General features: G+C 42.7%; 1 protein-coding gene across 3 annotated transcripts in view; it reads right to left on the minus strand.

Moving 5' to 3' along the window:
- Positions 1 to 20,521, minus strand: part of LOC131513743 (RNA-binding protein 24) — a 240,629-nt gene that overhangs the window by 125,403 nt on the left and 94,705 nt on the right. For all 3 annotated transcript variants that reach the window (XM_058732923.1, XM_058732922.1, XM_058732924.1), the window contains 2 exons: positions 8,554 to 8,675; positions 4,257 to 4,357 (listed from right to left, as the gene is read on the minus strand). In XM_058732923.1, coding sequence (XP_058588906.1) covers positions 4,257 to 4,357; positions 8,554 to 8,675 — 223 coding nt within the window. The remainder of the gene's footprint in view (positions 1 to 4,256; positions 4,358 to 8,553; positions 8,676 to 20,521) is intronic.

Consider the following 20,521-nt stretch of genomic DNA (forward strand, 5'->3'; position numbering starts at 1 on the left):
TAAGGGTGACAACGCCCTATCGCAAGCCCTGTGTGGAAACCCATCAGCCCCTCCCTCATGCTTTAATGCTGACACAGGGGGGAGTGGCTCCATCGGGCTGTGAGAAAGGCAAGGCCCTTGGGAGGGAGGTCGTCCAGCCTCATCACTGGGGAGGGTAAGGGACCAGCTCAAGGTAACACTGTAAAAAGTCGAGCCAGCTCTAAAATGCAAATACAACCTGCTAGTCCTAGTCAGCCGCTCTTTGAACATGGCATGAAGACAAACAAAACATTTTGGAGAAGATTTAAATAAATAACAAAGACTAGAAACATCTAGAGTGATTGTGACCCATCAGGAGCGCCCCTATCATAACTGTCTAAAAATGTTCGTCCTTTACATAGGCAGGGAAGTCAAGGTCATAACACGGTGCACTGTGACTTAATCACACTATGCTTAAGTGTGCTGCACTTCTTAACTGAATTGTATTCCCCTTGGATTCAAAGTATGGTTCTCTCATTTTTACGAAACAATGAATAAAAGAGTGTTTCTTTCTTATCCATTTTAATCAAGAACAGAAAATAAATGGTTCCAGACTTCCAGAGACATTTTTAAAATGTAAATTCTATAAATCTCCAAAAAGGGTTTGCGTTGAGAGGAGCTGTGTGATTCATAGTCGTTTTGCGATTGTCAAATCATTTAGAAATAGCCTGAGATTGGGTCCATTGACTGTGAATAACAGCAGGCCAGCTTTGTGAAAAACAATCACGTAAGTCCAGTTAAGGATAAATGATGCCTGGCCAAGAGCTCGGTATTACATACACCCAGTTTCTGGGGGATCCTTTCCTTTGACATCGAAGACTATATTTAATCTAAATAGCTATTATAAAATTATGCACTGTTGATTCTTTCTTAAAAGGGGTGCAAGCTTCGCCAGTGTTCCTGGGTTGAAGACTAGTTTAAATAAGCCCTTGGGTTTATGTTGCACACAAGAAGGCTTTACAAGATCTAATCTTTTCTAAACCTGTTATGTTCTTTGGTTCAACAGGGCTTCCTAATTGTAGCTATTAGTTCCTCTTTTTTGTGGTCTGGTCTGTCAATGGACTATTGAGTGATCAGTAAATTAAAGCCCAGCCAGCAACCAACACATCGAAGCAGACGTTAAATCATAGCTTCGCTGCCCTTATTCATTATTAGTATCTGTGAAACAGCTTTTAAATACACGGATAAGATTTAACATCATGAACATTGGTGTCATTCTCAGATTTCCATACTGTACAATCAGGTATGTGAGGGTTTTTTTTTTTCTTCTTCTAGGCAACAGGTGTGTTCTTGGAACAATGTTCAACCCCCACTTCTGGCTTATGTGAGAGGCAGCAGCTGCAAGCTTAATGTCAATGACACATGGTTCTATAAGAGAGAAAATAAACCGCCTTCTCAGTGTATTAAAGTCATGGGCAGATGGACAATAGCTGTCTGTACTTCCTTTGTGTTACAGAAGCAGAGTCTAAACTTTGAGATGACAAGGTTTTCTCTGCCTCTTTTTCTCTTCTCCCCCTCCCCTCTCTTTTCTTCCTTCTTTCTCTCCTTCTTTCATTTTTCAAAAAACTTGTTAGTGAAAAACATGCCTTTCTTTAAGCATTCTGCACCCATTATTGAGAACTGTCCTCCAGTTGAGTCATATTGTTTTCAGGCTGACGAGTGGAGAGGAGAAAAAACGTGATATAAATCGGGCTACACTTCATTTAGAACTTGCTTTGTTCTGAAAAGAATTGAAAGGAACTGTTTACTATGGAATTTGAAGAGACTTACTTGCTATGCAAACACGGCGTGTTTTCTTTAAGGGCAAGTTCAGTGCTCTAGTACAACACTTCTATATATAATTTTGTGAGATATTGCTAATGACAGTTACAATGTACTCTGCACCTCACAAGTACAATGTCAATGTTAACTGATAGGAACCATAATGATCCAGTAATTCTTGTAATAGAGTTTAAGACAGTAAATGTTTGTCAGTTTCTTCAGAATCTCTTAGTGTAGTGGCAGGACTATTCCATTTTGCGTGTTAGTTTTCAGGTGCTGTCGTGCCTCAAACAGAAGCAGTCCAGCCACTGTCTTACTGCATACAAGGTTTCTCGAGAACAAGCACATTAAGCTCAAGAATAGACCAAGTAATCACTGAGCTCCGGGATCCACTGGAAGTGAACACGTCTCATTACACGGACTTTTCTAGAACCCATGCACAGCAGAGTTTCCCCTCTTCTGCCAAGAGGCGTTTCAACAGGGATTTTAATAAAAATGGAGGTCATGAGACGAATTTTCCTTTTTCTTAGATGTGACGAACAAACGCATTGCAAACGGGAGGAGACGGGCACCTATTTAATTACAATCCTGGAGTCTCTGGTATCACCTGAGCCACCAGATCACCTGGAAGACTGGGGTTGGGTGCTGCATATAATGTCTAATTGGGGGACAAGTAAGAGAGAATCCCTTTTTATGTTTGCTTCTTTTTTTTTTTTTAACCGCAAACCTCAGCTTTATTCGAGAATGAGATTTTCTGTGAATCTACACTGAAAATGGTTTTGCCATCGCTGAGAAATCCATGAGCAGATGGATTTGGAATTTAATCCTCTGTGAGAAACAAAAGCAAATGAAAAAAGAAGAACCTGGAGATAAATTTCTCCTAGGTTTTTTAATTGGTTTGGCTATGACATTAGATTTTCACTAAATGCATGCAAATAATGACTAGTGTCAAGGAGGATGCTAAACATTTTTTTAAATTTTTCTATTTTTGAGAGAGAGAGAGAGAGCCGGAAGGGCAGACGAAAAGAGAGACTCTCAAGCAGACTCCATACTCCGCGCAGAGCCCAACACGGGTCTCGATCCCACGACCCTGGGATCATGACCTGAGCCAAAACCAAGAGTCAGACGCTCAACGAACTGAACCACCCAGGTGACCCTAAACATTTTTAAATGTATCCAAAGTGTCTAAAACTGGAAGTCTGGCCCAGATATCATTAAAGGTCTTTATCAATCCAAGGATTATCAAATTCTATGATTTTGCGGGGCGCCTGGGTGGCTCAGTCGGTTAAGCGTCCGACTTCAGCTCAGGTCACGATCTCGCGGTCCGTGAGTTCGAGCCCCGCGTCGGGCCCTGGGCCGATGGCTCGGAGCCCAGAGCCTGCTTCCGATTCTGTGTCTCCCTCTCTCTCTGCCCCTTCCCCGTTCATGCTGTGTCTCTCTCTGTCTCAAAAATAAATAAACGTTAAAAAAAATTAAAAAAGAAAAAAAAATTCTATGATTTTGCTTCTTCCTCAGGCTGCACTTTTCCACTGTGGTAAACTACACATGGTACCCTCTTCACTATCTTTAATTTTTTTTTTTTTCAACGTTTTTTATTTTTATTTTTGGGACAGAGAGAGACAGAGCATGAACGGGGGAGGGGCAGAGAGAGAGGGAGACACAGAATGGGAAACAGGCTCCAGGCTCCGAGCCATCGGCCCAGAGCCCGACGCAGGGCTCGAACTCACGGACCGCGAGATCGTGACCTGGCTGAAGTTGGACGCTTAACCGACGGCGCCACCCAGGCGCCCCGCCTCTTCACTATCTTTAAGTGTACATCTCAGTACTGTTAAGTATGTTCACATCGTCCTGCAACAGATCTCCAGAACTTTCTCTGGAGTTCAGAGACTAAGACTGCAAGACTAAGACGCTATACCCATTAAACAAGTTCCCGCTTCTCTCTCCCGCCAGCCCCGAGCAGCCGGCATTCTACTTTCTGTATCTGTGAGTCTGGTTGGCTACTCTAGGTACCTCCCTCAGCTCAACGGATTCAGAGACGCCTCATGTAAGTGGAATCATACAGTCCTTGTCATTTTGTAACTGACTTATTTCCCTTAACGAAATATCCTCAAGGTGCGACCATGTTGGAGCGCATGTCAGAATTTCCTTCCTTTTTAAGGCCGAATAATATTCCCTTGGATGCATAGACCACATTGTGTTTGCCCTTTCATCTGTCCACACACACACGGTGGCTTCCACCTTTTGGCTATTGGTGCATCATGCTGCTGGGAACGTGGGTACGCAAATAGCATTCCGGGATCCTGCTTTCGGCATTCGACGCTGGCTACATCATTCTGCATTGCCAGCGGCAGTGAACGAGGGCCCCGGTCTCCCCACATCCTCACCCACCCTTGCCATTTCTGGGGTGTTTGTTTGTTTGTTTGTTTTTTACATAGTAGTCATCTCCTCCACAGAGACAAAGAGAGAAAAGTACTCACGTGAGTCTCCACATCGCCAGCAAGGATCCTGCTCTTCTGTAAAAACTCCGCCACCATGCTGTTCATCAGCGTATCAAAGGCTTCCACGGAGGGTGCCACACCTTTGGAAGAATCACATTTTGTCAGTCTCTGAGAGGTTTGTTTTTTTTTTTTTAATGTTTTTATTTATTTTTGAGAGAGAGAGAGAGAGAGATGGAGTGCAAGCAGGGGAGAGGCAGACAGAGAGGGAGACAGAATCGGAAGCAGGCTGCAGGCTCTGAGCTGTCAGCACAGAGCCCGACGTGGGACTTGAACCCATGAACTAACTGTTGAGGTCATGATCTGTGCTGAAGTAGGAAGCTCAAATGACTGAGCCACCCAGGTGCCCCAGTCCCCAGGAGTCTAATGAAAAGCTGATACTGCTTTGCCAGAGGCCCTATGGAAGCTTAATATCACCCATCCCATTCTCATCCTTTTCACCCAGGCAGTCATTCAATCGGTCAGTATTCCTGAAACGTTTTTCAATGGCTCAAGAAAACACAATGCTCTCCTATTTGAGTAAGCACTTTCACCTACATTCGAATTTGTTTCTTCCCCAAACTCACGAGGTTAAGTAGCACCATCATAGTTTTACTGGTTGAGGAAATGGAGATGTAATCGGAGCACATGACTTGACCAAAACTATAGTCAAGTAAGAGGCAGATCCAAGAACTGACATAAGCCAAGTGTACTTTCTACTACACTGATCTGCCCAGGTGCTGTGAGACCTTGCACACAGTTACCAAGATTACCCAGGACAATTAAAAGGCAATAACAAACTCTGGTAAGTAGGAAAACAATGCCAATGTCACACATTCTGTTCCATCCTGTCCTCACTTCCTGGGGGAGGGAGGCAGAGTTGGGAGGCATGAAAAGGTCTGCTGAGCTAACTCACGTTAAGTTTTGATCTGACAAACTACCATAAAAACCCAAGCGACAACAGCCCAACCTGGAGTGCTCTGTATCTCTTTCCCTGCTTTTTAACAGAAAAATTGTGTCTTAGTCCCAGATTTCATGTCCCTAATATTGAAAAACTCAATCCTACAGGCAATTAAAATCCAAACCAAAACCTAGGATTCCCTTTCTCAAACTGTACATTAGTAGCCATGCTCATAAAGCTGTAGGATAAAGCTTCCTTCCTTTCCCAGATGCCCATTTCCACAGGCCCAGAAGGTGATGAAAACAGCTGCTTACAGTGCTGTGCACCTACAGTCTAACTTCTAAGCAGGCTATTGAAGCTGAACCTTAAAGTTCAAAATACAGTACATACCAACTTCTGGAATATAAAAGGGGGGCAAGCCCACAGATTCCTTAGGGGTCCATTTGGAAGCAGATAAACCCGTTTGTTCCTGTGGGAGACACCTGAGAGGTGTCTGCGATGTATTTAAAGTTAGAGAGTTTGAGACATGAGACAAAGGACTCTACACAGCAGAAGGAACGGTTATAAAAGGGAATTATTTTCCTATTTCCCTTTCATCACTTAGCTCTGTTCACACCTCCTCTGGGCAGCCCTTAATCACCTGTCTTTCTTCCCAGCCTGCATCTTGTGAGCATCCCTTAATCAAAGCAGTTGTGGCCCTGAATAGCAAAGCATGGAGACCAAAGATTCTGGAGGATTCTGCATATAATCCATCTTAGATTCCCTCGTATATAACAAAGTACTCATTACTTGGTGTGTGTGCAAAAATACTTCTTCAACTGTTGAACGAAACTTACCTGATCGTCAGGGGGAAAAAAACCACCATAAAACACAACATAGCACCTGTATCATAAGAAGGCAGTTCGCTGACTTCTGCATATTACAGATGTAGTGGACAGGGTTCCATCTAAAAATTTGTTTTTATTTCTTTTTAAATTTTTTAGTGTTTATTTATTTTAGAGAGAGAGAAAGAGAGAGAGAGAGAGAGAGAGAGCAGAGGAGGGGTAGAGAGTCCAAAGCAGGCTCCAGGCTCCAAGCTGTCAGCACAGAGACTGATGTGGGGCTTGAACTCACAAACTGTGAGATCATGACCTGAGCTGAAGTCGGATCCTTAACCAACTGAGCCGTCCAGGCACTCCTAAAAGTTTCTTTCTAAATCAGAAAAAAAATTTTAACTTCAGTTATAACATCACCATAATAACGATGTTTTATATTTCAGGTGAGAGGGTGTCCTTAAGGATTTGTTAAAAATAGAATTTAGAAAACCATCAAAGCTTACTAAATTAAGAAGAAATGAAAGTGACGCTGTTTAGGGTTGTAAAATGTTTTAAGGATGGTTATCATTCAGATATTTTACTAATTATCCTGCTTACCAATGACCCTATTGCATTCCTAGTAGGATAATAAACCGCTGGGTAAGCTGTTTTAAAAGACCTCATTCTAATAACTGGTTTGGAACAATTTTCTGTATTAGAAAATATCTGTTTAAATACTTAAGTAATTTAATTATACACCTTCCAATTTTGTTTAGTCTATTAAGTTTCCCTGAAAATTACTGTTGTAACAAAGAAAATACAAAGTGCAGTCTAGTACCTCTTTAAGTCAAGTGAGGTTCAAATTATTGAGTTTTTCCCCCCTTTATTCAACAATGCTACACAGTGTTCTGAGAGTTGGATTTTACTTATATTTTATGTGTCTGCAGGCTTTCTATTTGTGGGCAGCAATCGTACAGAAATGTCTTTTGATCTCCTGATGTCAAAGACATAAGGAAACCCAAGTTATTGAAGCGAACATGAAAATATTTCCTTACAAATGAGGTTTACTGAATCTCCTACACCAATTATACAGTTAACAAAGAGAGGCTCAGAATGAAATCATAGATGTGTTTCAGTTGATGTGGAAGAAATTTACAGGCCCCTGGCAGCCTCCCTTTAAAGAACATCCCCTTTCAATTCATTCAAAACATTTTAATTTTCATTATGTTCAGGGGGGAAAAACCAGTCTGTGCATTTGTGTTCATGCAGTAATTTTTGTCCTAAGGCATCCGATACAAGGCACAGCCCCCAAATACTCCTGAAATTCTAGAAGCACCAATGTGGATCTTGCCTAGTGAAAGCTTTTTTTTTTTTTTTTTTTGAAGCCCCCATTCCCCTAGGCTTTTCTCAGTCCCCAAAGCCTGATAGGATTCAAAATGGGTCAGATAAGGAGGAAATGTACTTGAGACAAGAATAGAGTTGCCAGATGAGATACAGATCCCCGAGTTACATTGGAATTTCAAATAAATAATGAATAAATTTTTAGAGTTAAGTGTGTACCATGCAGTATATCCCAGGCAGTATGTGGAACATACTTATACCCCCCCAAAAAAGTAGTTCATCTGAAATTCAAATTTAACTGGGTGTCCTGTATTTTTATTTCCTAAATCTACGACCTCAGACAAGAAGGAACTGGAAAAATTACTGTCGATACTTAGAGAGTTTGCCTTATATGGTATTCTTCTAGCTAACTTTTATGTTATGTTGTTAACTTTTTATGTTTGATCATATATTTAAAATCTTTTTTTTTAAGTGGCATTAGCATATGACTTTAAAGGCATATTTGGTTAGGAACAGGCACAGGTGACACAATGAGACGTGATCATGTTACTTGGAACCAACGTTTGGCTTCCCGTCAGACTCACTTCCTTCAAAACTGCAGTTCTTAAATTTAATGACTTGTTCTCTTTAAAATTCAAATCTACAGAATGATAATTCCTTCCAATTGACACTGTAATCGAGAACATTAATTTCTCTTTGATAAAATTACTCAGATAATATATGTATAGCCACTGCGGAATGTGGAACAACAGTATAAACACTACAGCAAACGAATAACGACATTTGGCACATAGATTATACTCTTAATAGGCACAGATACTGGTAATTTTTGCAGATTGTGGGTTGAAACTTTATTTCCTTTCCCTTCTTCAGGGATGGCTTGCATCTGGTGAATATCATGATCACGTACAAAGGAAGGAGTATGGGGGCGCCTGGGTGGCTCAGTTGGTTAAGAGTCTAATGCTTGATTTGGGCTCAGGTCATGATCTCACAGTTCGTGGGTTTGAGCCCCGCCTCAGGTTGTGCGCTGAAAGTGAGGAAGCTGCTTGGGATTCTATCTCCCCCTCCCCGCTGCATCTCAAAAAAAGTAAACAAAACAAATAAAGGAAGGAAGGAAGGAAGGAAGGAAGGAAGGAAGGAAGGAAGGAAGGAAGGAAGGAAGGAAGGTAGGAGTACGAAAGCTGAAGAAAGGGTGATAAAAATATTTCCTGAGAACTAAGTGATGGGGAGAACATTAAGTAATGACAACAGTTGGTGTCCCTACCTCTACTGACACCATTAAGTCCCTCACAGTCCCCAGGAGGCCGGTGTGACTCTGCAGACAGCGACTCCAGTCGGCCGACCACCCGTTCCAGCCTCTCCATCAGTCCTTGCATCTCTGCCATTCTAGAAAAACACAGGCACAAATGGAGTCCGTGTGAATGTCAGGGAGGATTAGCAAGCTGACACCATTAAATTTAACAGCAGCAACAGGGAAAATAGAAATTACTCGGAATGGCTTTCATTACCTAGAGAATATTTCTACACATCAGGAAAATATGTGAAACTCCAAAAAACGTAAACCTTGGAACAAAAAAAAAACCCAAAAAACCCAAATTATATTGATCTTGGTTTCTATTCGATTCAATGACTTTATAAGCTCCATATGCAATACACAAAAAAATCACTCCCTACACCATTAACAAGTATCTCCTCGGATGCTTCCTTGTGCTATGATACAATCTATGTCTAGCATAAACTAAAAGCCTATGAACATATATCTCACAATTAATATTGCCAACTTTTATCCTACTAAATGGTAGGAGCATATTTTAACTATTTCCAATGATTTCTTTCTGTGAAAGTATAACTCTCCAGGGGACACTAAACCCACTGGTAATTCTTGTTTACCTACTCAATTACTTTAAGCCAAACAGCTGAGCTCGGAACTGAGTTTATGAAACCATATCACTTAGCAGGTGACTGGGTTTTCATCTCTAAGGGCTAACTGTCTTCTACTTATTACCACCTTCAGTGTGTCTGCCACTGGATTACTTTAGGTTACAATTATTCCGAATGGTGGAAATTTTTAATTTAAAATATTAACAGTGTATATTTCGTTTTGCTGCTGATTATTTTTGGACAAAGTTTAGTTTTAGGTGGAGTGGTTTCTGGAGACAGGAAGCTTCGGTTCCCCAGCAGTCTCTGCTGGGATAAATTGGGTTTGACGCTGGATAAGGGATTGAGGATAAGAGTGGGCATGTTGGGGATCTAGCTTTTCTGCGTCCAAACACTTCTTAGAGAGCTATCCTGAGTGCGCACAGGTGAGTACCTTAAAATTGCTGGCCCTACAATGTAATGTTATGAAGGCAACCGCTGAGGAATGGAACCCAATCTAATTTGGCCAAGTTCATGAGATCCAGCTTAGAGATACCATAGCTCCCGCCATATCAACCTACGACTGCTTTTGGCAAATTCAGGCTGCTGCCCCAGAGAAAGTAAGACACACCCCATCTTAATCAGTGTCTGTAAGTTCTCACTTTTGAGAACTTTCTAAGCATCATCTTAAGCCAAAGAAGATAGACGTGCTCCCATAGAGGAGACAGGGCTGCCCCAGAGGGTGAGTAAATACTATTTCTCTAAGACAGGTAATGTTTCCTATTTTTGCAAACAACCAACTAATGCATTTTTTTATGTGTTTTGTATTCCATAATGATGACATGTCACTGCCATTTTCAAGAGCAAGGTTAGACTTATCAAAACATGTGGGTAGCTCTGTACTTCTGCATCCACACGTCAGATGGTCATCAGATACGGATGGGGGGGGGGTTCACTGCCTATTTTGGAAAGTCATCTCCTCTGAAACTGCCAGCAGCTATGCTTTCAAAATATGGGGCAGTGTTCTCTGCACGGCTGAAATCAGCATCTAATCCCAAGGGGATTCAAAATTAGAAGTTTCTCATCTATTCTTTTCCTCTTAACGTCAGAGCTTTCGCTTCTACTGCAATTGAAAAAAAAAAAAAAAGAAGAAGCAATTTAATTGAACCCTTTACGTAATCGTGCAAGGGAACTGGGTATCCTGTAGGAGGGTGAAGGCCATTTGAGAGATGGTAAAAGCCCCTCAAATCTTTTAATAGGCGTCCATCTGTTCACGGTTATCTATGTTCTCTGTTACTCAACTTGCCAAATGTTACACCATAGACCTAGCCCATGCTAAGGAAAAAAAAAAAACGTGTTTGCTTTGTTAGCAAGTTCCCGGTGCCCCAACAGAAAGGCACCCACCACCTCCAGAGGCTCACAGCGCCATTTCAGGAAGGCCTGTTACATTTCACACTTAGGACGGCTGTCCCCGACTGGGGCTTAATCGGCCTCCCTGACAAGACTCAAACTCACACTATCTAATAGCGCTCCATATGTTGAGAGACAACAGGAGTTCGCCCACACACTGCAGGGCCAGGCTGACTGGTGTGGAATGCAGTCTGAAAACAAATCAGATGTCACTTCGCGTAAAATCACCATGGACTGGAGTCTTGTCACAGCCTCTGAAGAGATCAAAACACAACCCAGGCAAGGAAGCTGGAAAGATGCCTCTGGGTTTAAAATTTTAGAACAGTTTCTAAGAGAAATGGAAGAACAAATAAAAGAGAGAATAAAAAAGAGAAAGGTATCCAAAATATACATGGTATATTCCCAGGGAGAATGATGGGGTCCAAGATGGCTATGCTTTCTTCTCCCAACACACACACACACACACACACACACACACACACACCCCTCCCCACATGTGGCCTCAGCTGCTATCCTGGCTCTCAAGAATGAAGAAAGAACAGAGCAACAGATTCTCCAAATTCTTCCCAGGCAGTTTCATTCGCCTTGGTTTTTCAAAGTGGATTTAGCCAAGTTTTCATGAGGCCAGGAATTAGGAATCAGGCTGAGGAAATGGATAGGACAGGAAATGGAGACAGCAAGGTCAGGGTAAGGAATGAGTCAGAGCCAGGTGGACAGACACATGGATTTGGACCAGGAAGCCAACAGAAGAGGGGATCTATGGCAAACTGGTCAGACATAAGATGTTCTAAGAATCAGATGAGAAGCAGAGAGAAGCCAGACACACAGCTGGGCAATCAAGAGACTAGGTCAGATGATGAGGCTCAAACTTGGTCTCCAGACCGTCTAGTCCTCCAATTCATGCAGAAGAACCCCAAGATGAGGTCCCCTATAACCTCCAGCTTATAGAGGATAAATACAATCATCTGACCAGGTGTGAGGGTGGGTGGAAAGAAAAAGTGGGAGGAATACGGAATTCCATGACCTTCTCTTTTTAATGATCTGTTTTAGCAAATGACACTCGAGGTGAATCTTAATTCCTTGTTTTGTAATAATTTGGTAGTATTCTTTCTTGAGTTCCTTTATAATAGGAAGTAGAACTCATCTTGGTTTTTTGTCCTCATTTGAATTATCCCCTTACTTTTCCCTTTTTAAAGTTTAACTCTTTAGACATGCACAGAATTTAAATAGCTCTACAATAGTTCTATGAGGCTGCCCCCTTCCATTTTTGCCTTGAGAATCAACCGATCTCCATGATTTTAGCTGTTTCTTTCAGTAATTATCTCCTCATCTGTACATAACATGCTTCCATCTCTGTGTGTCTTGTTTCTCTTCGGTTCCAGGCATTATCCACTGAGTTCCCACCAACACCAAGAGGTTTTGCCCAATCCCCACCACCAGACACATGAACACTTCCTTTTGCCCAGTGCTGTTGTGTCACAATTTCTATGTGACCAAGCATCAGGGTCAACCCGTTTATGACTATTCACAGCTGAGTCACAACGTATCCTAAAATTGTTCTCCATTTTCTTTTTTCACAACCTGTTTCCCTGCAGCTATGTTGTTCAGCTTCCCAGTTTTCTCTACATACTTAAAAGTTATTCACCTCCAAACTCTTCTCCCAGTTGTACAAGTCTCCTTTCAGTTGAGGCAAACACGTCTGGAATGCTATTACATCTTTCTTCTCAGAGGCATCTCTTCTGGAGAATCACTCCAAGTGCATGAGAGCTCAGTAGGCCCACGGTGCCTCTGGGACCAGAGATCTGCCTTCCCCTTCACCCCAGGGCCTTCTCCCCACTCGCTCTTACCTAGTAACACCTGCTTTTCCGATTCTATACCCTCCTCTTTCTTGGTGTACTTTCTTAACTGTCTTCTTAGTTTCAGAGCATTTTCTTCTGAAAACGAGGTACGCGAAAGGACAATTTTTGTGGAGAACCTGCAAGTCTGAAAATACCTTGATTTTGCCTTCACACTTCGGAGGTTTGGCTGAGTGTAGGATTCTGGGATGGAAGTTTTCCTCAGAATTTGCAAGGCATTCCTCCACTGTGTTCTAGCTTCCTAGGTTACTGTTGAGAGGTCCAAAGCCGTTCTGATTCTCTGATTTTTCATCCCTTGATGCAGTCTTTGTTTTCCTTTCTGGAGGAAGTTTGCGGGGTCTTTGTCCCCAAGGGTTTGGGATTTCACAATGACATACCTCAGGGTTGATCAAATGTTTTAATGAATGATTTTCAAAAAGGTGTGGCAAAAATAGGAAAATGGGCATCGCATCCTGTTTATCTCTGAGTTTACAAACTAAATTTTGTGGGTTTTTTTTTTCAAATAAAGTAGTTAGGATTCTAAATCCTTAAACAATTTAAACTCCTTTACACCAAATACACCCATTTACAAATATTTCATACACTTCATTAAGAATATAGCCAGTTAGTATTCTCTCATATACTGTCTTTGGTAGCATTTTCCTAGGTGAAAGGATGGCTGTCATCATTTAAAAATTTATATTATTTTATATTTGTGTTATATTATTTCTATTCATATATTACTTTTTTTTTTTCAACTTTTTATTTTTTATTTTTTTTTATTTTTGGGACAGAGAGAGACAGAGCATGAACGGGGAAGGGGCAGAGAGAGAGGGAGACACAGAATCGGAAACAGGCTCCAGGCTCTGAGCCATCAGCCCAGAGCCTGACGCGGGGCTCGAACTCACGGACCGCAAGATCGTGACCTGGCTGAAGTCGGACGCTTAACCGACTGCGCCACCCAGGCGCCCCCATATATTACTTTTATATTATACTTAGGTTAATTTTATAGTATCACTTAAAAGTTAAAAAATAACATTGGTCATTTCATAAAACCCATCCTTAAAGTACAGATAGTTCCTAATACTAATTTTGTGTGCAATGCTCTGCAATGAGACAATGACTAAAACAGTGAGAGAGATGACATTCCTACCCTTTCCCACAGTAGTTTCCAGAAAGGGAGAGTTCCCCACACTTACAGACATTTTTACAAGGTCTCCATCGTTTGCCTCTTTTTAACCAGGGCTGTTTAGAGGGGGCCCTGCTTTTGGAATCACTAACTGAAGTTCTTTGGGAAAGAGCTTAATTTTGTTTTGCTTTATTTAGTTACTACCTGTACATAGGGTTCCTATAAGTGTGTAGAGAAAGGCACACAAAGTCTGTGACATGATCAGTGATAGATGTGTTAGCTACTGTTAGGAAGACATCCCATTTATTTTTGCTAACGGTGCAAACAGATTTACAAACCACTGTATCAAGTCTTTGTGCATGTTAACTGCTGGGCAATCATCTAAAAGACTTGGCCAACAGAGTTGTCAAATCACTATGAACGTAATTACACTTCCATAAAAAATGAAAAATAAGTAAGTAAAATAAAATAACATAACATAAAAAACCTGGCCAATGGAAATGACTAGCTAAACATTTCAGGTCATACCTTATAATTATACCCTTATAATTTTTTTTTCCTTGTCTCAGTTTCCTCTACTCACATACTTATTATTCCGCCAAGATTTCTAAAAGTGGCTTTCTCAAGTCCATGTGCAACAGTGAGATTTTTGGTATGTAATTAGTTTGGCAGTCATATGTGTTCCCCCAAACATTAAAACAATTCAGAACTGATCAACATATACTGCATTAGTTTTAGATGCACAGCTAATGATTTGATAGAGTATGACGTAGTCCTCCCTTATCCCTCAGGGATCTGTTCCAAGACGCTCCCAGGAAGCCTGGAACCTCAGAGAGTGCCAAACTTTGTATATGCTGTGTTTTTTCCTACATGCACATTCTTACGATTAAGTTTAACTTCTCTATTAGGCATAGTTAGAGGTTAACAAGAATAACTAACAATAAAATAGAACCATTACAACAGTATACTGTACTCTAATAAAAATTATGTAAATATGACCTTTCTCTTTCTCAAAATACCTCACTGTGCTGTACCCATGCTTCTTCTTGTGATGACGTGAGATGATAAAATGCCTACGTGATGAGATGCGCTGAGGGAATGACGTAGGCGCTATGACAGCAGCACACGGCTGCTACTGCCCTCCCGGCCTCAGAAAGAGGATCATGTATCTACTTTAGCACTGTGATCGACTGCAGGTAACTGAAACTGTGGATGAGAGGCGGCTACTGTACGGGGAGGTGGCGGGAGGGGGGTGCCTGGGCGGCTCAGTCAGTTAAGTGTCCAACTTCGGCTCCGGTCATGATCTCGAGGTTTGGGAGTTCAAGCCCCGCGTTAGGCTCTGTGCTGACAGCTCGGAGCCTGGAGCCTGCTTCAGACTCTGTGTCTCCCACTCTCTCTCTCTGCCCCTCCCCTGCTTGCACTGTGTGTGTGTGTGTGTGTGTGTGTGTGTGTGTGCGCACGCGCGCGTCTCAAAAATAAACATTTAAAAAATAAAATAAAATAAAAAAGGGGGTGACTTCTGTACATTGCAAAATGATCCCCACAATAAGCTCAATTAACCAGCCCCATACACAGTTATGGATTTTTTTCTTGTGTTAGGAACTTTTAACATCTGCTCTCTTGGCAACTTTCAAATATACAACACGATATTGTTAACTACAGTCACCGCGCTGTAGATTACATCCCCAGGACTTCTTTATCCTCTAACCGGAGGCCCCTACACATTTCCAGAATGATATGTTTGCTTTAAAAGAGCTCTCTGCTAAGGACACAAGCCCAATCTCCGTGGAATCACATTTGGAAAACAACGCTCCTTCATCCCTCAGATTGTCTCATCCAAATCGTCTTGTGCTCAGTGGTAAGGGGTCTGGTAAGACAGAACTACTTAGTCTAACCAATTATAGCTGCTTTGAAAATCGCCACCCTCTGGTACAGCGTCAATGGTGATAAGCCCAGAATAACCGCCTGCTTGTCTGTGTTACAGTCTCGGCATCTAGAAGACACCTCTGCTCAATTAAAATCCTGCCTCGCCCTATCTTTCCACTAGCACATGCACACCTTGCCTCCCACAAGTCTGAGCTCTCCACGTGCTATGGTACTACCTTTTACTCTTCTTTGCATCTCCCTCTGAGTCCTGCCTGCTGCCGTGTACACGGAGAATTCTATAAATACTTTTTGATTGACTAATTAATTGGCTACCACTCACTGCCTTTCCCTTGCCTGCCCACTCGCTGGCATAATCCCAGTTCAGGTGATGAGCCAGATTTTCACAGGAGAAGTTCCCACTTGCTTATTTTAGTTTTTAGTGTACATATATTTTTAAGTTTATTTATTTATTTTTGAGAGAGAGAGATAGAGTGAGTGGGGGGAGGGGTGGGAAGAGAGAAGGAGAGAGAGAATCCCAAGCAGGCTCCGCACTGTCAGCTCGGACCCCGATGTGGGGCTCGAACTCACGAACCGTGAGATCATGACCTGAGCTGAAACCAAGAGTCAGACGCTTAACCGACTGGGCCCCCCCAGGAGCCCCAAGATTTCCGCTTCGAAGAAGACATTAGGTTAGCTTAACCCACTTAAAACCACGGTGGCTTCTTCCCGTGACTTACAAGAGCACACCCGCTCTCTGGAATGTGAACCCTGGGTTTTCCACAGCTCCTTTTTCCCTTCGGGGTTTCAAGATTTTTAAAACTCCACACTGTCCAAAGGATTTTGTAAATCGCTCACAGCAAGTTCATAAAACAAGCCAGGGAGAACACTACTATGGTAACATCTTCATGTTCACAACGGCTGGGTGTTCCAGGGTCCAGACTGCTGGCTGAAGTTCTGCTCTCATGAGGCCAAAGGTGCAGAAATAATTGTGGTGAGCGTTTCTCCTCTAACTCTATAAAGGAGACCCAGACTCCAGGGATTCCAAGGATCATGAGTCTAAGCTTACACAGAAAACAGATTTGAGGTGACAGGAAATGGGAGATTCTCTAACTTTTTCTCATGGTCAGACTGGGCAGCTGGCTTACGTGTGAGCAAACAGGAGAGTCACAATGGACTCCTTTCTCTATAAATCCGCCCGAATTAAAGAAAGATTTGTTGAACTACCATCGAACCAGGCCGTCCTAGATGTTAATTTCTCTTTATTGTGACTGTAATAATTACTTCCTTTCCTTTCTCTAGAAGCTACCAATCCCTGGGGGGAAGGAATCGTGTGGTTCAGTATTACTGATGGGGTAAATAGTATGTGCAGCAGAAACAAACCACAGTCTTCATTCCTCCCTTCATTGGCTCCCTCCCTGGATACGCTGGGTTCATTCATTCAGTTAGTCCCCTCTACCTGCCCAGCACAGTGCTCGTGGGTAGAAAATCAAGTGGGATTAAAATACATTTCTGGGCCCAGCTGTCGTGGGAGGGGGCCGGAAGGAGACCCCGCTCTGTCAAGCCAGGGAGTTGTTCTCTCAGAGACACATTCCCGTTGTCAAGGTGCCTGCCTTTCTATCTTTCGCTTTCCCTCCCGAAGAGCACTGCTGGGGCCAGTTTCACCAAACATCAAAAAAAAAAAAAAAAAAAAAAAAGAAAGAAAAAAAAGAAAAAGCCACCATTTTCTTTTCATTGCAAAGAAGTTTCAAAAGTCTCTGAATTTTGAGACAGTAATATCAGAATAGGAGAGATCAGAGAGTTACGCGAATGAAAGAACACTTTTAAATTTTTCACAAAACTGGAGAAAACCTACCAGAGGAGATCCTGATTAGCCGACGGATTCCTCCAAAGGTCCCAGTGCAGAGAACAAAGGCAAACTCTCTTCAGCTGGACTTTCCAAAGGACCCCCCCCCCCACCCCAGCCCTCTATAACTCACAGGGTTCCTAAGACCCAATCGCATTGACAACTCAAACGTGCCCCCCTCCCCCACACCGCTCCCTCTCCCCTCCCACCCTTCTGCTGCTGCCACTGCCTCAAGGGTCCTTCCCGGCACTGGCACACCCATTCTCTGCAACTCAGCGCTCCCACGAGGCCGCCTCGTGTCCTACAAATCAGAGGTAACCTCGCTTTACCGTTCGCCATTTACTTCCTGTCATCTCCACCAAATCCGAAGTTGGACATAGAAGGGTAAAATAATCAACCACACGTAGAAAGGACCTCCCCATTCCATCTGCCCTCCCCACTCCGGTGGTATCACTTCTCAGGAGCATCCCTGATCCGTCCCGTGATACAAATATTTCTGGTTGGAATCTCTGAAGATAAGAGGTGAGGGCTCATAACTTGATATGGTAGAAAAAGCATCTTGGTATCGGGGAACCTTCATTTGAGATCCAGTCCCTTAACTGGCAGCTTACACCCCTCTAGGCAGATGATTTAATCCATCTGGGTCTCAATTTATTCACTTCTAATACAGGAGTTCATTCCTGTTTCTTCATTTGCTGACTGAAGAAAATTATATGCAAATGTGTTTTGAGATGTGTTCTGTGCTGCTGCTGGGGCTACACGGCTGGATGAGACACAGACTGTCCTCAGGGGCCATGATTTCCCTCAGGAATGGACAGTTTGGCCGTTGGGGGCAGGCCAGCCCTCCAGGACACCGGGCTGCAAGGAAGAGCCCAGTGGGAACTAAGGCCATGGGGGAAGTCTAAGTATATCTCGAAGGCTGGCTCTGTGCCCTGTGGTAGTGACGGGTAAGGACAGAGTCATAAAATCATAGAGTCTGAATGCTGAGTGGACCAGGAATGAAATAATTCCCCTATCAGGAAGTGTGAACTCTCTTAGCTAAATGAGACCCTTCACTGAAAAGAAGCTCCCCCCTAACTCACTTCATGACCCATTTCTAAGCTCCTATGCTTTCCTATTTCCCTGCACTGCCCTTTTGCTCTTGCTTAGGTCGTGGAAGGGGTGTAGGTCAAGAAGGTGTTTCCAGGAGTTCCCCAAGGGCCACATCCTGGTGAGAAGTCATGGAGACTCCGCTGGCTAATCTATCACAGCCTGGGAAGGGCTTCCATGGACCTTTTGTCGCTCCATAAAAAAATGTATTGCTCTCCTTACGTGCAGAATTTACAAAGAACTTTTACAACTCAATAATAAGACAGAGATTCCAACTTAAAAATGGCCAAAATAGAGCGCCTGAGTGGCTCAGGAGGTTGAGCATCTGACTCTTGATTTCAGCTCAGGTCATGATCTCACAATTTGTGAGATCAAGCCCTGGATTGGGCTCTGCACTGACAGCGTGGAGCCTGCTTGGGATTCTCTTTTTCCTTCTCTCTGCCCCTCCCCCCACTCCCGTGCATGTGCTCTCACGCGCTCTCTCTCTCAAAATAAATATTAAACATTTTAAAAAATGACCAAAGTATTTGAATATTTTTCCAAAGAAAATATGCAACTAGCCAGCAGTATAGCATATAGACTCAACATCAATAGCCATCAGGGAAATGCAAGTCAAAACCACAATGAGATCCCACTTTGCAGCCACTAGGATGGCCAGGGCCAAGAAGACAGATGATTAAAAGTGCCAGTGAGGACATGGAGAAATCAGAACCTTCCTACACTTCCGGTGGGAATGTGAAATGCTGCAGCTGCTATGGAAACCACTTGGAACTTTCTTAAAAAGCCAAGTATATATCTGCCATATGACCCAGCCATACCATTTGCATTATCTACTCAAGAGCAATTAAAACACATGTCTACACACAGGAACACTTGTACACAAATGTTCATGGCAACATCACTCATAATAACCAAAACATGACGGGGAGCAGCTGATGACTAGATAAACAAATGAAGCATATCCATACAACGGAATATTATCCGGCAATAGAAAAGGGAAGAAGCACTGATACGTTCTGCAACATGGATGAACCTCAAAAAATTATATTTATTTTTTAAAGTTTATTTATTTTGAAAGAGAGGGAGAGGGAAAGAGAGAGGGCAGGAGGGTGCCTGAGTCGGGGAGGGGAAAAGAGAGAGAGAGGAAGAGACAGCACGGGGCTTGATCTCAGGAACCATGAGATCATGACCTGAGCTGAAATTATGAGTCAGACGCTTAACTGACTGAGCCACCCACCCCCGCCCCCCCAAACCATGATGTTAAGTGAAAGAGCCAGGCACAGATCAGGTATTATACAATTCAATTTCTAGGAATATCCAGAAAAAGCAAATTTCTAGAGACAGAAGGTCGATCAGTGGTTGCCTAGGGCTGAGGCTAGGAATGCGAAGGGACTACAAATAGGAATAAAGTTTCTATTTGAAGTGAGGGAAATGATTTAAGACAGGATCATGGTGGTAGGGGCCCAATATTGGAAATATGATAATAGTCATTGAATTGTGCACTTAAAATGGGTGAATTTTATGGCATGCAAAACTGTACCTCAATAAATGTTGTTTTCAAAAACAAACAAGTACAACTGATCCTCGAGCCCACAGGGTTTAGGGGCACCAACATCCCCCATGCAATTAAAAATCCACATATAACTTTTTTTTTTTTTTTTTAATTTTTTTTATTTATTTTTGGGACAGAGAGAGACAGAGCATGAACGGGGGAGGGGCAGACAGAGAGGGAGACACAGAATCGGAAACAGGCTCCAGGCTCCGAGCCATCAGCCCAGAGCCCGATGCGGGGCTCGAACTCACGGACCGCGAAATCGTGACCTGGCTGAAAGTCGGACGCTTAACCGACTGCGCCACCCAGGCGCCCCACACATATAACTTTTAACTCCCCCGAAACTTAACTACTAATGGCCAACCGTTGACCAGAAGCCTTACCGATAACACAGTCAATTGATGCATATTTTGTATGCTGTATTTATATACTGTATTCTTATAATAAAGTAAGCTGGGGAAAAGAAAACGTTAAGAAATCATGAAGAGAAACTATGGTTGCAGCAGTGTATTTGCTGTATTTATTGAAAAACTCTGCACTCCGTGGCCCTGCGTGGTTCAAACCTGTGCTGCTTAATGCCAAACCTCAAGCTCCCCTTTATAACCGTACAGTCAAAAACCAGTTAAGTCAGAGTTAACTTTGCTGCTCTCA

The sequence above is a fragment of the Neofelis nebulosa genome, chromosome 6 (assembly GCF_028018385.1).
Source record: "Neofelis nebulosa isolate mNeoNeb1 chromosome 6, mNeoNeb1.pri, whole genome shotgun sequence".
Lineage (NCBI taxonomy): Eukaryota > Metazoa > Chordata > Mammalia > Carnivora > Felidae > Neofelis > Neofelis nebulosa.